Raw genomic sequence first — 17,245 nt, forward strand, 5'->3', positions numbered from 1 at the left:
TTTGAGTTTTTTGTTTGTTTGGTATTTTTTGTTGATTTTAAGTTCCTTGTGAAGGGACAAAATATATATATTTAATGCTGGTGACTTTTTTTTTTTATTTGGATTTGTCTGAGGACGAAATAGCATTGCATACTATGCTCATCCGGTTATCCAAAATTGCTTCCTTCCTTATTGTGGGCGTCCAGGGGTAGGTAATCAATCTCACTGCATTCCAGACACAAAGAGCCTTTGTTACAATAACTAGATCTTGCTCAAATCCTAGACTTAAAATATATATTTTTTAAATTTGGATAGGCCAGGACTCTCAGGATGTCCTGCTGCTGCTAGTTACACCAGCTTGCTAGATCAGCTGCCTGTGGCCATGGGAATCTGGTTGTAGCCTCAGTATGGATGAACCCTTAATTTGATGCTATATAATGGTGGTTGAGCAGCCACCCCTTGTCAGATGCAGTATCAATAGACCATATTGATGTTAGACCATTCAGAGAGGATGGGGACAGAATGGGGTTTGGGGGTCACTGCCTAATGTATGGGAATGAGTCTGGCAGGTTTTCTATACTTCCTTGTTCACTAGTAGAGCAGTGGTGACTAACTTAACACTGGTCTGACTCCTCCTTGTCCAGAACAGTGGCCTGGCTGCCTTCTCTACCATGTGACAAATATAGAAAAAATGCTTAGTTGTCTTCCATGGAACAAATTGCAGGATCTACATGCTGCCAGATCTCTTGCGAGAAGTGAACCTCTGGAATAACTGGGTATAGACCCCATGTACCCTTAATTCCGTGAGGAGTGAAATAATATTAAATTGTATGTAATGTCTGTATAGCCCTTTGAAAATGTAAAGTGCTAGGTGCTGAAATGGGTAAGTCGTGTAATGCTCCAGCGCCGGTCTGAGATGAGGAGCAGAGCACAGTGGGGGCTGGGGATGTGGTAGAACATTGCTAGTGTACTAGAGGACAGATCTGATAAGACTCTGAAACGACATGCTTCTTCCTCTTCCCTCAAACTGTTTCCTTTAATTGTGTTTCATTCTTTGCATAATTTCTTTCTGGTTAAAATGAAACAGTAGAACTTTACTTTTTTTTTTTTTTTTTTTTAATTCACAAGTGAGAAAGCTTCAGATCCAGCTGGAGAGAAATGCCAGAGCTCAGTTTGTGGGAGTTCCCACTCGCTTTGAGCTCTGACCTAAATGCGTTCAGCACCATGGATCATTGCCATAGAACTGGTGCTGGATTGCTGTTATCTTGAGACTTGTAAGGCAGGCTTTGGAGATACTATGGATTTTGGTGTTGTAAGAATTTGTTCTGGCTGTTCACAAGTATGTTTTCTAGTCCTTATCCCAAGATGCTTGGTGGATGGGGGAAATTATTCCAAGCCTTTCCTACTCCAGGATGGACAGAGTAATGAAGAAAATTAGATAGCCTCTTATTTATTCCAAAGAGTCTAATTAAAACAGAACTCTTTATTCTCTTGCTACTCTGCTCAGGCAGTTAGCAGTAAATTGCGTACTGTGCATTTCACTGATCAACCTAGATCCGCAGATTTTAGTGAGAGCTCTTATTTTTCACACAAGGGGTTACTGTTGGTAAGGGTCCTATTTCTGCTCAAATGCAGGTTTAAAGTATCAAATATATCATTATGGCCATTACAAGGAAAACCTCATTTCATTATGTTCTGGCCTTTTCTACCTAGGTACCCATCTATCTAGTTATATATGGCCTTCATCACTAGAGTGTCTTGAGAGCCTTCACCGGAACAGCATTAGTATCCTATGCGGTACTCTCCGCCCCTTTTCTTTTTAATAGTCCCCTTCAAAACTCCTGTGCTGTAAGGGCAATAAGGTTAATTGTGTTTCTCATCAGAGAACTCCCCCCCCCCTTTCTCCGCCCCCCTTTCTTTTTTTTTTTAAGGGGTGGGAACTGAGTTTAGTTACTTTCTCTCTTAATATGTGACGCACCAAAATTAGGTCTTGTTCCATCATCCTGAGTGAATCGGCAGTATCTTCAGATAATGTGGAAGCTGCATGAAAGGCATTAATGTGAGCAGATTTGGTGGTGGAAATGCATTGATATATTTCTTAAGACACACAGCCAGTTCATGTGTTCCTCCAAACCTTTGTTGCATTTTGACATAGATAATTTTATATGTTAGCCATTTATTACTGTTTTAATACTTAATTGTTTCTTTCATCTCCTTCAACATCATGTACTGAGAATGTCCTTTTCCTGATCAGTAGGCTGATAGTGTAATTTAGTTGCCATATGTATATTCTTATTAGTTGGGATTTGCATCGATACCAGGGGTGGGCAAACTTTTTGGCCCAAGGGCCACATCTGGGTGGGGAAATTGCATGCAGGGCCATGAGTGTAGGGCTGGGGCAGGGGGTTGGAGTGCAGGAGGGAGTGCAGGCTGTGGGGGGGATACAGTGTGCAGGAAGGGGCTCAGGGCAAGGGGTTGGGGCAGAGGAGGGGTGCAGGGTGTACGAGAGGGCTCAGGGGGTTGGGGTTCAGGAGGGGGTGCAGAATGTGGGAGAGGGCTCAGGGCCGGGGGTTGAGGTGCAGGAGGGGTGCAGTTGGGGGCTCAGGGCAGGGCGTTGGGGTGAAGGAGGGGTTCAGGGTGCAGCAGGGGGGCTCAGGTTCAGGAGGGGTTCGGGGTGCAGGCTCCAGAAAGAGGAGGCAGAGGGTTCTGCGCGCTGCCCTCGCCTGCGGGTACCTCCCCCAAAGCTCCCATTGGCCAGGAACAGGGAACTGTGACCAATGGGAACTTTGGGGGAGGTACCCACAGGTGAGGGCAGCGCATGTAGCCCTCTGCCTCCCCCTCTCCCAGGGGCTGCAGGGACGTGGTGCCGGCTGCTTCCAGGAGAGGTGTGGGGCCCACAGCACCATCTGGGTGGCAATCCCGCGGGCCAGATCTGGGCCGTAGTTTGCCCACCCCTGTTCTATACAGTATCTATTGCATGGTCACCCTCTTCTAAAATATTCTCAGTAAATTTTATGAAATCTTTTAGGTATTGTGTAACTACCCACTTCCACGACCAAATCCATCCTTTCATTATAGCTTGTAACCAAGGGTTGTAGTATGCCTATTTCAGGTAGGCCAAAGTCATTACCAGTCATTCTAGTTTACCTAGTAGCTTCTTACATTGGTGTATAGAAATTGATCATTTTTATTTTGTCTTTATGCCCATTTTTATTTGGGCTCCTTAATATGATTACTCTGTTACTTTTCTAGAATTTACCTCTGATCTAAACCTGTACTCTTCTCTAGGTACTTATACGGCTTTCATCACCTTAGTACCTGAGAGACTCCTGTTCAGCCAGCAGTTCTGTTCTCTCCACGGTACCATTGTATTAGGGCATCCCTAGCAGGTGTCTTTGTCCAGCTTCAATGCTTTTTGCACCTGTCAGCTTTCCCTTAATTTATAGTTTAAATAATCGTCCAAAACCTTGTTAATTTTCTGTTCCATCAGTCTGGCTCCATGTCTGTTAAATGGATCCCATCCCTCTTGTACAGGTTCCCCTCTCCGTAAAGAGTTCCTTTTGTGATAACTAAGTTTTAGCCTCCTCTTTTCACCATCTTCTCACCCAGATTCTGAACGTTCCTCCCTCTCGTTGGCCCTTTGCACAGAACTGGAAGTATTTCAGAGAAGCCTACAATAGAGGACCTGGACAAAAGCTGCCTTCCTAGTAATGTAAATGTAGCTTCCAGGATCATTCTCTTGTGCTTTACCCATCATTGATACCATGTGTACAGGACTAGAATTCTCTTTCCTCTCCCCTGCCCCCCCCAAGCACTTACTGGAATTTTTTTTTTTTTTAATGTGTCATGAGATCTGCCACCTTCACACCTGGCAAGTGAGTCACAAACTGTTTTTATGGTCACCAGAAAACCAGCTTTTGAGATTTCTGATGATAGGTCATTCATTCACTGGGGCCTGTGCATCTCACCACGGTATTCTGAAATCCTGGAGTCAAGTCCTTGGCGTGTGAGGAAGAATCAGCTGCCTCTACCTCTATTGGAAGCTGAGTCCCAGATGAGGACTTTGACCTTCCATTCCGTTTTAGCTCTCTCCCACTGTGAGACTGGCATCCTCACTTGGAGGATTGGGGCAAGCAGCTTGGAGTTGGTCCCACTCCACAGTGTGCCTATTTGCTGTCTTTTTAATAAAACTCTCCCTCTCTTACTCCAGTCCAGCAACTCTGGCTTCAAGCAGCTGCTCATGGGGTCTGGAAACTATGAACACTCTTCATCAGATGCATTACATACCCAATTTGGCCATGAGATGAGTAGTTCTATATCAGGGATCGGCAACCTTTCAGAAGTGGTGTGTCGAGTCTTCATTTAGTCACTCTAATTTAAGGTTTCACATGCCAGTAATACATTTTAACGTTTTTTAGAAGGTCTCTTTCTATAAGTCTATAATATATAACTAACCTATTGTTGTATGTGAAGTAAATTAAGGTTTTTAAAATGTTTAAGAAGCTTCATTTAAAATGAAATTAAAATGCAGAGCCTCCCCCCCCGGACCGGTGGCCAGGACCTGGGCAGTGTGAGTGCCACTGAAAATCGGCACGTGTGCTGCAGGTTGCCTACCCCTGTTCTGTATTCTTCAGTCAGTACAGTACTTGGGGCAGGCAGCCTGTACACTGATATACTATGCTGCTAATCTTCTATTTCCATAGTTCAGTGGTGTTTTCAGTTTGCCACCCTGTATTGGGTTGAACAGAATCTTTATTAGAAGCTCCGTATCTTGGTTAATTTAACAGATTTCCTTTGCAATAGTCCATTAACTAATTAAGCTGCCTGTTCCCACTCAATCTAAACTCCCTACTCCTCATCGGTGCCTCTCCTCTCTCTTTGGCCCTCTTAGGAAGTCCATAGTGTGTACACATGAATTGCCAATGTGGCAGTTTGATACCATGTGGGATAGATCTATTTTTGTCACTTTAAATCACCTTTATAACTTCCCTCCCAAAATCCAAAAGAATGGTGCAAGTGTTACATAGATTATTTACCTGCTACTGGCTGAATTCTGTAATCATTACACAAGCAAAATTTCCATTGAAGGTAGTGAGACTCTTGCCTGCCTCAGAACTGTAATACTAGAGTCTAGTTTACATAGGTCATTGTAAAGGAGCAGACTCACCCTGCGGCGCCTCCTGCTGGTCATTGGGAATTAGCTCTTTTCCAGAGTGGAGCGCCCTCTGCAGGCTGGTGAGCTGCCACAGCTCTGGCCCCCGTGTCCTTCACAGATCCCGGTGCCCCTTTCTCTGGGGTTCTGCCCCCTGGCAGCACCCCCACACTCTGCCTCTGGGTCTCCCCTTCCTGGGGAACCCACTATCCCCACCTTGCCTCGGTCTGGGCTATTGCCAATCAGCAACACCCCGCTCCCTGTAGCAGACTGCAGTGTAAAAGCCACTCATCATAGGCAAGGGGGTTCGGACCTGTTGCCTTCCTCTGCCTCCCAATACCTCTATGGGCCTTACAGCCTGGGGAGTTGCCAGCCTAGAGTGCCCCCACTCAGCCTGCTCCTTCCCCAGCACTGCACCACCATCAATACCCTGTCAGGCAGGCAGCTAGGCCCTGCTCTCTCCCAGCCTGGAGAGAGACTCCTTGGGCCTTTGGCTCACAGCCTTTTTATACAGGCCAGCTGGGGCCTGATTGGGGCGTGGTCCCGCTGTGGCTGATTCCCCAATTAGCCAGCCACAGCCCTCTCCAGGGCTGCTTTTAACCCCTTCTATTTTAGGAGTGGGGTAGCCACCCTGCTACAGTCATCCTTTTATTCTTATAAATTTCCAATATTTTACTCTGTGTTCTCTAATTAATACCTGGTGTTCTTGTGTGTATTTTCACACTTATCTTTTTAATTTTGGGTTTGTAATGTGCACCATTGGCTGCCTTTGGGAGTTCATCACTTTGCAGATAAAAACAGCGACCAGTTTCAACATTTTGGGTCTAGATTATGATGTACTAATCAGTAGACATGGTAGCTGCTGTGCTGCATTCTTGGCTTGCATATGCTGTAATATATGAACCTATAACTAGCACTTTGAATGCTCTTGCATTTAGGAACATCTTATTCCGATGAGTTGTTAATCCCTCTCTGTCCACTGAAATTTTAGAATTCACTGCCTAACCACAAATGGTCTTTATTCCATAAATTCTGTTTGATTCCATTGTGTTAGAATAGAAAGCCTGAAGAAACACAATATTGTGAAGCTCATTTTTAACATACCTCAGATTTTTAAATGAAAAAAGAGCTCTGTCTTTGTAGGCAGCACTTAAGACGTCAAGAATTTTTAATTTTAATAATCCATAACTAATTTCATATGTTTTCTTTTTAGGAAGAATGTACTCCTTCTTTAGATGATTTTTATCCTATCTTGCACAATGTAAATTAATTTTAAACTTCTGGCAAGTAATGAACATTACAACCCAATTAGAAATCAAACTTTGGAGGTCTATGCACTCCTGCGTAGAACTGCCCTTTATGTGAGTTACACACTCTTACTGAGAGGTGAGGCAGCTGGGTCAACACTAGGATAGGTCATGACTATGTAGATGTCTTTATCGCGAGATGGGAATGCCAAAGGTCCTGATCTTAGAAGAGGCTGGGTGCCCTCAACAGTTACTGAATTCAGACCCCAAATTACTCCTGTTTTAATATCAGCCGTTAAACTTCCACCAACAATCCCAGCTTTCGTTGTTAAATACAGCAAAGCCTGCACTTAATAAAATACCTCCAAGTATTTTTGTTTGAACTTTAAAGACCCTCTTTTGCTAAGCTGCTCTGCTGGGCGGTTGCTTAAGGCAAACCTTCTGTCACTGACTTCCTCCCAAGCCTTCATTCTAGGCACTGTTTCCAAAATCACCTAATGACTTAGGCATTGTGGCAAAACCCCTAAGTGCTGGTGGAATGCGAGTGCAAAAATCCATCAGGTGGAAGCTCCAGGAGGAAGTCTTGAGTTTAATCAGGGCCAGTCCATTCAGATCTTTATAAAGCAGTAATGCTAATTGAGACCGAATTGGTCGCACAATGGTTCCCTTTGCCTTAAAACTGCTGAATAAATCTACAAATGAACCTACAAACAAACCATTTTAAAAACCATTATATTTAAAATATGTAGAGCCTTATAATTTGGTATTTTCTGTGTTGTAGCAAGGCTCATAAACTTCACAAGCCTAAGGAAAACTGTATATATATATTTCCCACTTGATAAAACTTCTTTATGCTTGTGCCCCTGGATATCACAATGATGGGCGTATTAGGGGGTGTCTACAAAGTGCAGCAGTGCACACTAATGTGTTGCACATTAATTGGTCTGTGTAAACACGTCAGAAATCACACCCCTGTAGTGCACCTGGCCGCACCATGTGGACATGTGCTTAGAATGCTTAGATGGGCAAATAGATGCACTTGTGCTTGGTCAAAATGAGAGCGCCAACTTAAGTAATTGTTTTCAAAAAGCAGTCTTCCTTATAGATGTCTATGGATCTCTTGTGTATGTATTAGATTCTATATTCAAATATTAATGAACCAACCTCTGGTCCTGCTATTCTTTCCGGCTCTTTTTAATTGACTTGTCTTGTGGAAGCCATAACTCCAAAACAGAGCCTACAGTGACTGACTGCTAGCACCACAGTGGCAGTTTTTCTGCTGGACACAAGTGAATGGCAAGTAGTGCACAAATTTGTGAAAGGGAGACGTATTCACCTTATCTCAATACTCTGCACAACTCATTGCAACTCTCAGTATGTTGGAAGATCTAATTCTCTGCAGTGTTACACGATTACCATAGGCCCAGTCTTGTAGTCCCTTGAGGGACTATGCCTTATTCCCATGAATAGTCCCATTGAAGCTGTAGGGACTGCCCATGTAAGGGTTACCGGCTGCAGCCCCATATTGTTAATGTTCAGAGCTCTTCAGTAACTTTCAGTTAGCTATGTGCTATAACCCACTGACCACATGCCTCCAGCTTTCATCCAAACCACACCACATAATCCATTGTCTACAGCCAAGCTCTAAGGTACAACCGCATTTTCTCCAACCCCTCAGACAGAGACAAACACCTACAAGATCTCTATCGAGCATTCTTACAACTACAATACCCACCTGCTGAAGTGAAGAAACAGATTGACAGAGCCAGAAGAATACCCAGAAGTCACTTACTCCAGCACAGGCCCAACAAAGAAAGTAACAGAACACCACTAGCCGTTACCTTCAGCCCCCAACTAAAACCTCTCCAGTGCATCATCAAGGATCTACAACCTATCCTGAAGGATGATCCCTCACTCTCACAGATCTTGGGGGACGGGCCAGTCCTTGCTTACAGACAGCCCCCCAACCTGAAGCAAATACTCACCAGCAACCACACAACAAAAACACTAAGCCAGGAACCTATCCTTGCGACAAAGCCCGTTGGCAACTCTGCCCACATATCTATTCAAGGGACACCATCATAGGACCTAATCACGTCAGCCACATTATCAGAGGCTCATTCACCTGCACATCTACCAATGTGATATATGCAAGCAATGCCCCTCTGCTAAGGACATTGGCCAAACCAGACAGTCTGTACGTAAAAGAATAAATGGACACAAATCAGACGTCAAGAATTATAACATTCAAAAACCAGTTGGAGAACACTTCAATTTCCCTGGTCACTTGATTACAGACCTAAAAGTCGCAATATTACAACAAAAAACTTCAAAAACAGACTCCAATGAGAGACTGCTGAATTGGAATTAATTTGCAAACTGGACACCATTAAATTAGGCTTGAATAAAGACCTGGAGTGGATAGGTCATTACACAAAGTAAAACTATTTCCCCATGCTTATTTTCCCCCCTACTGTTACTCTGACCTTCTTGTCAACTGTTGGAAATGAACCATCCTGATTATTACTACAAAAGGTTTTTTTCTCCTGCTGATAACTCACCTTAATTGGTCACTCTCGTTATAGTGTGTATGGCAACACCCATTTTTTCATGTACTCTGTGTGTGTGTGTGTGTGTGTGTGTGTATATATATCTTCCTACTGTATTTTCCACTGCATGCATCTGATGAAGTGGGTTTTAACCCACAGAAAGCTTGTGCTCAAATAAATTTGTTACTCTAAGGTGCCACAAGTATTCCTCGTTGATACAGACTAACCCGGCTACCACTCTGAAACCTGAACTAGATGAGTCTCACTCTGTTTTAAAGATTAAGAAAGCATAGCGTTGCCTGAAATTTGGCCATTTCACATTCTGAAACCCAAACCAATCTGTCCTTTAAGATTCACCAATTACTATTTTGTGTACACATTTGTATATTCAGAATCTGAATCAATAACAGGAAGTGATTTATGCTGCTGGAAATGCATCTACTTAGCTAATACATTGAAGAGAATCCTTTAAAGTCCAGTATAATTTTGTCCTTCTTGTAAAAGCAAGGAAACACTCATATTTTAAAATGAAGGAAGGAAGAGAGGAAATGTGACTACAAATTTTGTAAAAATGGAAACAAAACAAGCCATGGGAATGAGGAGAGGCCTTGCAGATGAGGCACAGAATTATTTTATGTACAATTTGATGAACAGTGATTTTTATAGTGGCAAATGGTCTATGTTAAGATATACACAAAGCAGTGCCATAGGGTTGTGAGCTGGATCCTCTTGGTAAAGCTTGCTGAGAAGCAAAAGGTTTGGTTGTTTTTTAATTTCCCCTTGATTTTGTTTGCCTGCAACTTGTAAAAACAAAATGTTAGCATCAATAAATTGTACTTTAGGAAGTCACTTTTTCACAAAAGGCAGATCTGAAGCAGAACTTCTAAAACCGCCAGTTGAGACCTGTGATTCAGTATTTCAACACTGCCTATTTTTTGATGATGCTTATTTCCATTCCAGTTCTTGTGATCTGATGATTAACCCAGTGAAGTAATATATAATCTTTTAACCTTCCCTGGCCTGTCCTGCAGTAGTCACAGGAAATCTATTCCCAAACCAAAAACAAATCTTCTTTGATAGCAACATAGTGAGTAAAAAACAGTACTGTAATGTTAGGGTGAATGAATCATAGTAGCGGAGAGGAGAGGAGAGGAAAGTCTAGATTCTTTAATTTTGGGGGAATATGTTTTGCCTGTAAGTAGTTGAACTTTATGCATTTCTTTATTTTAAAGTAAGAAATAGATTAATTATATGAGAGTTAATTGTTTTATTAAACACTGAAGAATGTATTGGAAAAGAAACTGTTCCCAACATCAGTCTTTTCTCTTGTGCGCTTGTATTGTGAAATAGGTAAAAGTTGTGAAACTGATGATTGTAGTGTCTGAGAAATGAAACTTATGAGGGTTTTTTTTATTATTGCAGATGTTCTAAAGAATTGACAAATTAAATTTGAGGAAGCAATAAAGTTTTCTGCATTTGTTTTCATTAAAATAAACTGCTAAACCCTGCAACTGCATAACTTTATAGTGATTCTAACCTGTATATTGCTATCCGGTATACTTACGTAGCTGTGATTTTATTTTAGTTTGGAGTAAAGCATAAAATGTACAGACCATAGACACAGATAAAATTCGTTTAATTTTTTTCAACTTAAAATAGTGCTGTATTTTTAAGGTTTATTTTAAACATAATGAAAAAAACAGGAGAAAGAAAGAGAATCTTAAACTGAAAATAGTTGACATGAAAACTAAATAACTAAAGTTGTCTATAACATGGAATATTTTACAGTTACTACTGAAAAAAGGCTTTAAAAGAAGAATAAAATGAGCTTTTTACAATTGTCCTTAATTTTTGTAAATCACGCTTTCTGAAATGGAAAATGTTTGTTCCTCTCTGGAAGAAAATATTTTAATTTAAGTCAGACTGTTCACTTGTTGATTGTAGGTGATTGTATCAGATTACAAACATCATTAAAGCATGACCATTTACTTTTTAAAAAAAATTAAAGTAAAATGTTAATTTATGTTTATGCTACTTAACAGAGACTCAAAATCTATCTGTAATTCAGTTGTATTATAATTATGTTCTTTAAATGTTTTGCTAAATGTTACCTCACAGCTTTTTTGCGAGAGGGTTTGTTTCAAATTCTAACTCATAAACATATAATAGTAAAAATTACATGCAATCTACTTCTGTTGTAATATAGCACATACCTGTTTGAGTAACTGGATTTTAATGTCTTATAAAATTATTTTAAAGATATATTAAATCTAGTTTAATACAATACTTTGTAAAAACTTTAATAGGTTTAAAGTGCAAATGTCACTTTAATTCCATGAACATTGTGAAACAGTTGGCAAAATAGGAACTGAAAGTGTCATGATCATATCCAATATTGTTAAATACCTAGAGCAGCATCTTATGAAATTCCTATGCAGATGGCAGCATTTTCTTTAGTTTATCCTTTCAACAAAGATGTAAATTCCTCTTTTAAAGTAAAATTGCCTTTTTTAACAATACTTTAATAAGCTTTTTCCAACATAAATAAAATTGACAGCAGATACGCTTTTAAAACAGTATTTCCACGTTGTTCTTCATTAGGCCATTGGAATGGCTGTTTTTTCCTTAATTTGTGTTGCACTTAATGACTTTTGTTGGTGGCTGTGTGATCATAGTGAAATTTTAAAAGGGTCTCACTTCCTATCTGCTCACGCCTAACTCACATTAACCTTAGTGGAAATTGTGTGTGTACTGAGCAAATGAGATCCTTACATGTGTCACTTCTCTTACAAGTGCTTATACATTAAACTGTTTCATACTTGTTTTCAATTCAGAAATAATTTTGAAGAAATTTTAGTATGAGAAGCAGCCACCCAGACTAATCAAGAGCAACGTGTTTGACATATGAAAAGTTTTGGTCTATCCTACTCCATAGATCAGTTGTTATTTACAGCCACAACTTTTAACTGGTGACTAAAATGTAGGTATATTTTTGTAATTATTGCATAACATGCTGCTTTCTTTAATGCCTAGAATTTCCCTGGTTGCTTTATCCAGAAAGTCTGGTAACACAAAACCCCTTAACATAATTTCTTATAAATGCAAAAATAGAAGATAAAATGGTGGAAAGCATTGATAATCTTGCAGTAGTTTCTCTATTTATCTAAAAGGCAAGATGGTACCATGAAATGTTTCAAATATGCATTTCCATATCATTTAGTATAATAAACTGCTTCTTCTCAGACTCTTTTTTTTCTTGGGAAGAGAGTTCAAAGCATAAAGATGAGAAAGTAAAAATATGCAATATTTATAGATACTTTCCCAAATTTAAATTGTTAGTCCCAGTGAAGTCACTGGGAGTCTTAAGATTTAAACAGGAGCAGGAACGGGCACTTGTTTGTAACCTACTTGTGGTTTCAATAGCCTGTAAACTTAAAGTAGAAAACAAATTGGAAGGAGTTTTAAATATAACTATTTTATCGTATTTTATTTGTCAATAGACTGTGTAGATAGTGGGTTATGAGATGCTATATAAGAGATGTTATTACTATTAATATAGCAAAATTTCCCACTAACGTATCCTAAAATAGAGTATCGGGTGGGCACATTTAAAAAAAATCCACATAAACACTAAATGCCCCATTATGAGAGGTATAAAAATCCCACTTTTTTGTTTTTCTATTTTCTTTAATTTATAGTATTTGTTTTAATTTTTGCTAGTCCTAATTTGGAAGTGTTCTAAAAACAGTAGTTTAAAACAGAAAATTTCAATGATCACTCTTTCTACAAGAATAGAATTTATAAATGGAGAACTTTTCTCAAAGTATAAAACCCACATTAAGTACAGTTGTTGTATGGATTTTAAAGGTGACATAATTGTGTTTACACAGAAAAACACTTATGTTAGAACAATAAGCTTTTCACAGTCACGCAGGTATCTTTAAACCTAAAATTACCATTCCAACCCAAAGAATTCAGTAAATTACTAAGGATCCTCCAAATTTGTTGGTTAAAAAGTGCCATAATGAATGGGTTTTATTTTACTGTAATTTGGAGTAAAGATACAATGTTATAGAAAAGGTCTTTATAACAAAGGTGACCAGTACGTGGAATAAATATTAAGTTGCTTAAATATTTAATTTTTTTTACTTCAAAAATGTGTGCACCCGTGAATCGCATCCATCTGCTTGCTATTATTCATGAAAAATATTTTCTGTTCATATGTGTTAGCTTGCCGTTCCAAAGGTTCTGTTATAATAATGAGAATAAGGTTGAATTATATTAGCATATCTAGCCATGAAAAGGGGCAAGGGGTATATTTAATAATCAGATTGTTAGGCAAGATGCTTGCTATGAAAGGAGGTTGTGTCTAACAATCTTTGTAACTTAATATAAAAACATATGTAATATCTTACTTTTGACAGAATCAAATTATTTTATTAATGAGAACTCCCCCAATTTTAAGCACCCTAATATCAAAGTATTCCCATTTTATATTATACAGTTTGTTCTAAGCCTGAATAGATGTCTTTGAACATGGATCCACTTAAACAGACCCGTTTTAATTTGAACAACAGTTGTATATTCCAGCAGGTTTCTGTTTTACTTCCTAAATTTAGATGGAATTCATTTACCTCTGTGGGATTACATTTTATAGTACCTTTGATTTTAAAATAGCCATTTTATTGTCTATTAGATAAAGCGACAGACACTCTAAGGTTTTTTATGTCAAATGTTTCTCTGACTTTAAAAATCAGAAAGTAAACAGCACATTAAATGACAAAGCTATTGTGTTTTAAGTGACTGAAATCAGTATTTTACAGTCTTATTAGTGATAATTGTAGCCATGTTGGTCCCAGAATATTAGAGAGAGGATGGGTGAGGTAGCATAGCTCAAAAGCTTGTCTTTCATCAACAGAAGTTGATCTGATAAGATATTACCTCACCCACCTTGTCTTTTTATTAATGATAAAGCATTTAGATTAAGGCATTTGTGGGAGACAGAACAGAACTGTTCATCACTGTCATTTTTATAGACTTTAGTCATTTAAATGCATTATGGCACTGTTCACAGAAATACATTTTGGGTGTAGGCTACATGCAGTTAGAATGGCTCTGATGCAGAGGGAATATAGGCTTAACATTGACATGATCACCTTCTTCATTGCTTTTTAAATCTCAGGGGTGAAATCCTAGCTCCAGTAACATCAGTAAGAGTGTTGCCATTAACTTTGATTGAGCCCCAGAATCTCAATTGTTGTAGCAACCAGGAGCATATGTTGTTGGAGACCCTGGTTTGAGAGTGTCTTTCCATAGTGGTAGAGATGTGAGGTATTATGGAAATACTGTGTGCTAACCTCACCTTCTAAAAGTACCCCCTACCATTTGTGAGAGATTGATGATAGCCTTGCAGGGATTAACCTCTTCTGCGTGTATGAGGAGTAGTACAGGAGTGGCAGCAGCAACTCAAGGGTGTGAAAGGGAAAATATACTAGGAGGGATTATTCTGTAATGGAGTAATCTTTACCCATGTTACAGAGTTTGGAAGAGTCATGTCTGCAGGAAAAGCTAAAAACAGGTAACTGTAAATGTTCAGGTTTCAGAGTAACAGCCGTGTTAGTCTGTATTCGCAAAAAGAAAAGGAGTACTTGTGGCACCTTAGAGACTAACCAATTTATTAGAGCATAAGCTTTCGTGAGCTACAGCTCACTTCATCAGATGCATATCGTGGAAACTGCAGCAGACTTTATATATACACAGAGAATATGAACCAATACCTCCTCCCACCCCACTGTTTCAACTTGGCTAAACATGATGAATGTTTGGTTCACTGACGTGTCAAATTTGCTTTCTTGTCTTAACAGCTCTCTAATTACTCATTTGTAAAATACAAACCCTAGAGGACAGGTTTGAGAATATGAAATTATATGCTGTATGGTGCTTAGACAGATGCTTTCATTTAATTTTCATCCTTATTAATGCCCTGCTTCCTTGTTTACAGGACTTTGCCTCCCGAGCTAAACTGGCCGTCCAGAGCCTGGTGCAGAAGGTTGGATTCTTTGGCATTTTGGCCTGTGCTTCAGTAAGCTCATTCCAATAACAAAGTTTGTGGGCGGGGAAGTGTCACAGAAATGTGAATAATGTGTCTGGAATTTATTACTTACCTGCAGTGAAATAATACTAAATTGTCCGTGGCTTAGTCTGGTTTTTAGAAACCCAATTTTAATCTTCACGTTCATCAAACAAGAGCTGTTCTCCATAGTGGGGGAATGGAGTGTTGGCGGTGGTAATTATTAATTGTGGTAGCACATAGGAGCTGCAGTCATGGACCAGAACCCATTGTGCTAGGCAGTGTATAAACACAGAACAAAGATGGCCCCTGCCCCGAAGAGCTTAATGTTTTGTTTCCTTGATGTCTCAGCTCTCATCAAAAACTAAAAACTGAGCTGGATTAATGAGGCAGTGAGAACAAAACAAGGGAGATGCATTCTTTCAAGGAAGATTTTTAATAAATTTAAGAAAGCCCAAACAACCCACAACTCAGGGCTTTCTTATGAGTTTCAGGATAGCTTGTTGCTATCCACAAGATGCAGTGATTAGTTATATGGTAAAGCTTGTTACAGTGAAACCTGATGCATATTGTGATGCTGCTGCTTCCTAAGAATTGGAAAGATTTATGGTCTAGTGTGCCTCATATTGAAGTTTTCAGCAGAACAAACACAGGTATTCTTAAAAGCAAGTTAAATGCCCATAAACTTCTGCTTCATAACAGGCAGCAGACTCTGTATTAATCTGTATAGGTCTTGTCTAATGCAAGCATGTGCCATGTTGCCCACTGTCCTGTGATTAGGGAGTTAGCAGGCCTGCTGCTCCTATCCTGGTTCCCTAGAGTGAACCTGTTCTGATTTCTGGGGGTTTAGCCATAAAGAACCTGTATCCTGGTTTGTTATGGCTGGTTCAGGCACTACCTACAGGTCCTGTTAAAGCCTTGTTTTCATTTCTGAAGATGTCCCTGTGCTAATAGTTCTCTGCACTTCTACATGATGTACAAGAAGCAGGAATAGAAACATCCCCCAAATACATAAAACTGCCCATACAAAACACAACCAGATTAAAATAGTCACCCACAGTGATTCCCCAAAATGTGTCCACAAGACATTCCTTCAGCTCACCCTATCCTAAGGAGCCTGAGAGAGCAAATGGACTAAGGAATGGGAGTGAATTGTAAAGTCACAGCCCTCTAGCAGCCTCCTGTTCTCTAAACCAGGGGGCTGTTGGTTCAAGCACCTCCACTAATGGTTCTGGTAGTGCCCTTACACAGGGGAAGCAAAAGTAGCAATGTCTCACACCTTGTAGGGTTTTAATCCAGCACCTTAAAATTCACTCTGAAAGCAAACTAGAAGCTGGATTTTTTTTTCTCCCTGCTGTTGCTGACAGATGTGATTATTGTTGGGGGTGCATTGCATATTCCAGTTGAGACCTGTTGCCATCCTTCTGCATCCCCTGTGATCCTAGCTTCTTTATTAGCTTCCAGAACTTTAGAGGTGGCGAATAATAATAATAATTTGTAAAAGTTAGGGCCCTTATGTTTACTTGCAAAGATCAATCTGATTACAGTTCCTGGCATGACCCTTATTACCTTGTAGCTGGCAACCTCCTTCCCATTTGTTAAGCTTTTGAACTCTATAGTGTTCAGAGTGTAGGTCAGGGGAGTCAATTATTTTTTGTCAGGGTCCACATTTCTTCATCCAGGTATAGTCAAGGGCCAGACTCCAGAGAAAATAATACAAAAAAAAAATCATAAATAAATAGAAAGATTTAGGGGTCCATTCAAAGGGATCTGGCTGTCCAGATTTTTTGTGCAGTCCACCTATTTACTATCCCTGGTGTAGCTCTAGATCACTGAGCTGAATTATACTCTTCAAATCTCTCAAATTAGTACGCCTTTAGACTGCACCATTGTCAGGTCTGACGCATCATTCTGCAGTCACTATCTCGTAAGACATTACTGAATAAACTAATTTGTCTGTTTTTCTCATTAAACAAAGCAATTTCAAAATGGTAGAGATGACTTATCAGAGCAGTTGGATTGGGTGAAATGTGGATATCTGGAAAGTAGGAGAATATGTAAACCTGGGGGGAGAATGTTACTTAATGATGCTTCTGCTTAATGTTCAGTCATTTTCTTAATGTAATGCAGTAATACCAACTCAGGTGCATTGTATCTTAAATGTGAGTTAGCTTCTACCAGCTCAGTCTGCTTCTGCTGAATAGTATGTGGTTTGTTTTCATGCATGTGGACGTTCTGGGTGACTCTA

General features: G+C 39.7%; 1 protein-coding gene across 11 annotated transcripts in view; it reads left to right on the forward strand.

Annotated features, from left to right (window-relative positions):
• VMP1 (vacuole membrane protein 1) overlaps positions 1 to 17,245 on the forward strand; it is an 88,725-nt gene that overhangs the window by 48,223 nt on the left and 23,257 nt on the right. For all 11 annotated transcript variants that reach the window (XM_073315210.2, XM_073315205.2, XM_073315213.2 and 8 more), the window contains one exon: positions 14,929 to 15,009. In XM_073315210.2, the coding sequence (XP_073171311.1) occupies positions 14,929 to 15,009 (81 nt within the window). The remainder of the gene's footprint in view (positions 1 to 14,928; positions 15,010 to 17,245) is intronic.

Source organism: Lepidochelys kempii, chromosome 17, assembly GCF_965140285.1.
Source record: "Lepidochelys kempii isolate rLepKem1 chromosome 17, rLepKem1.hap1, whole genome shotgun sequence".
NCBI classification, from domain to species: Eukaryota; Metazoa; Chordata; order Testudines; family Cheloniidae; genus Lepidochelys; species Lepidochelys kempii.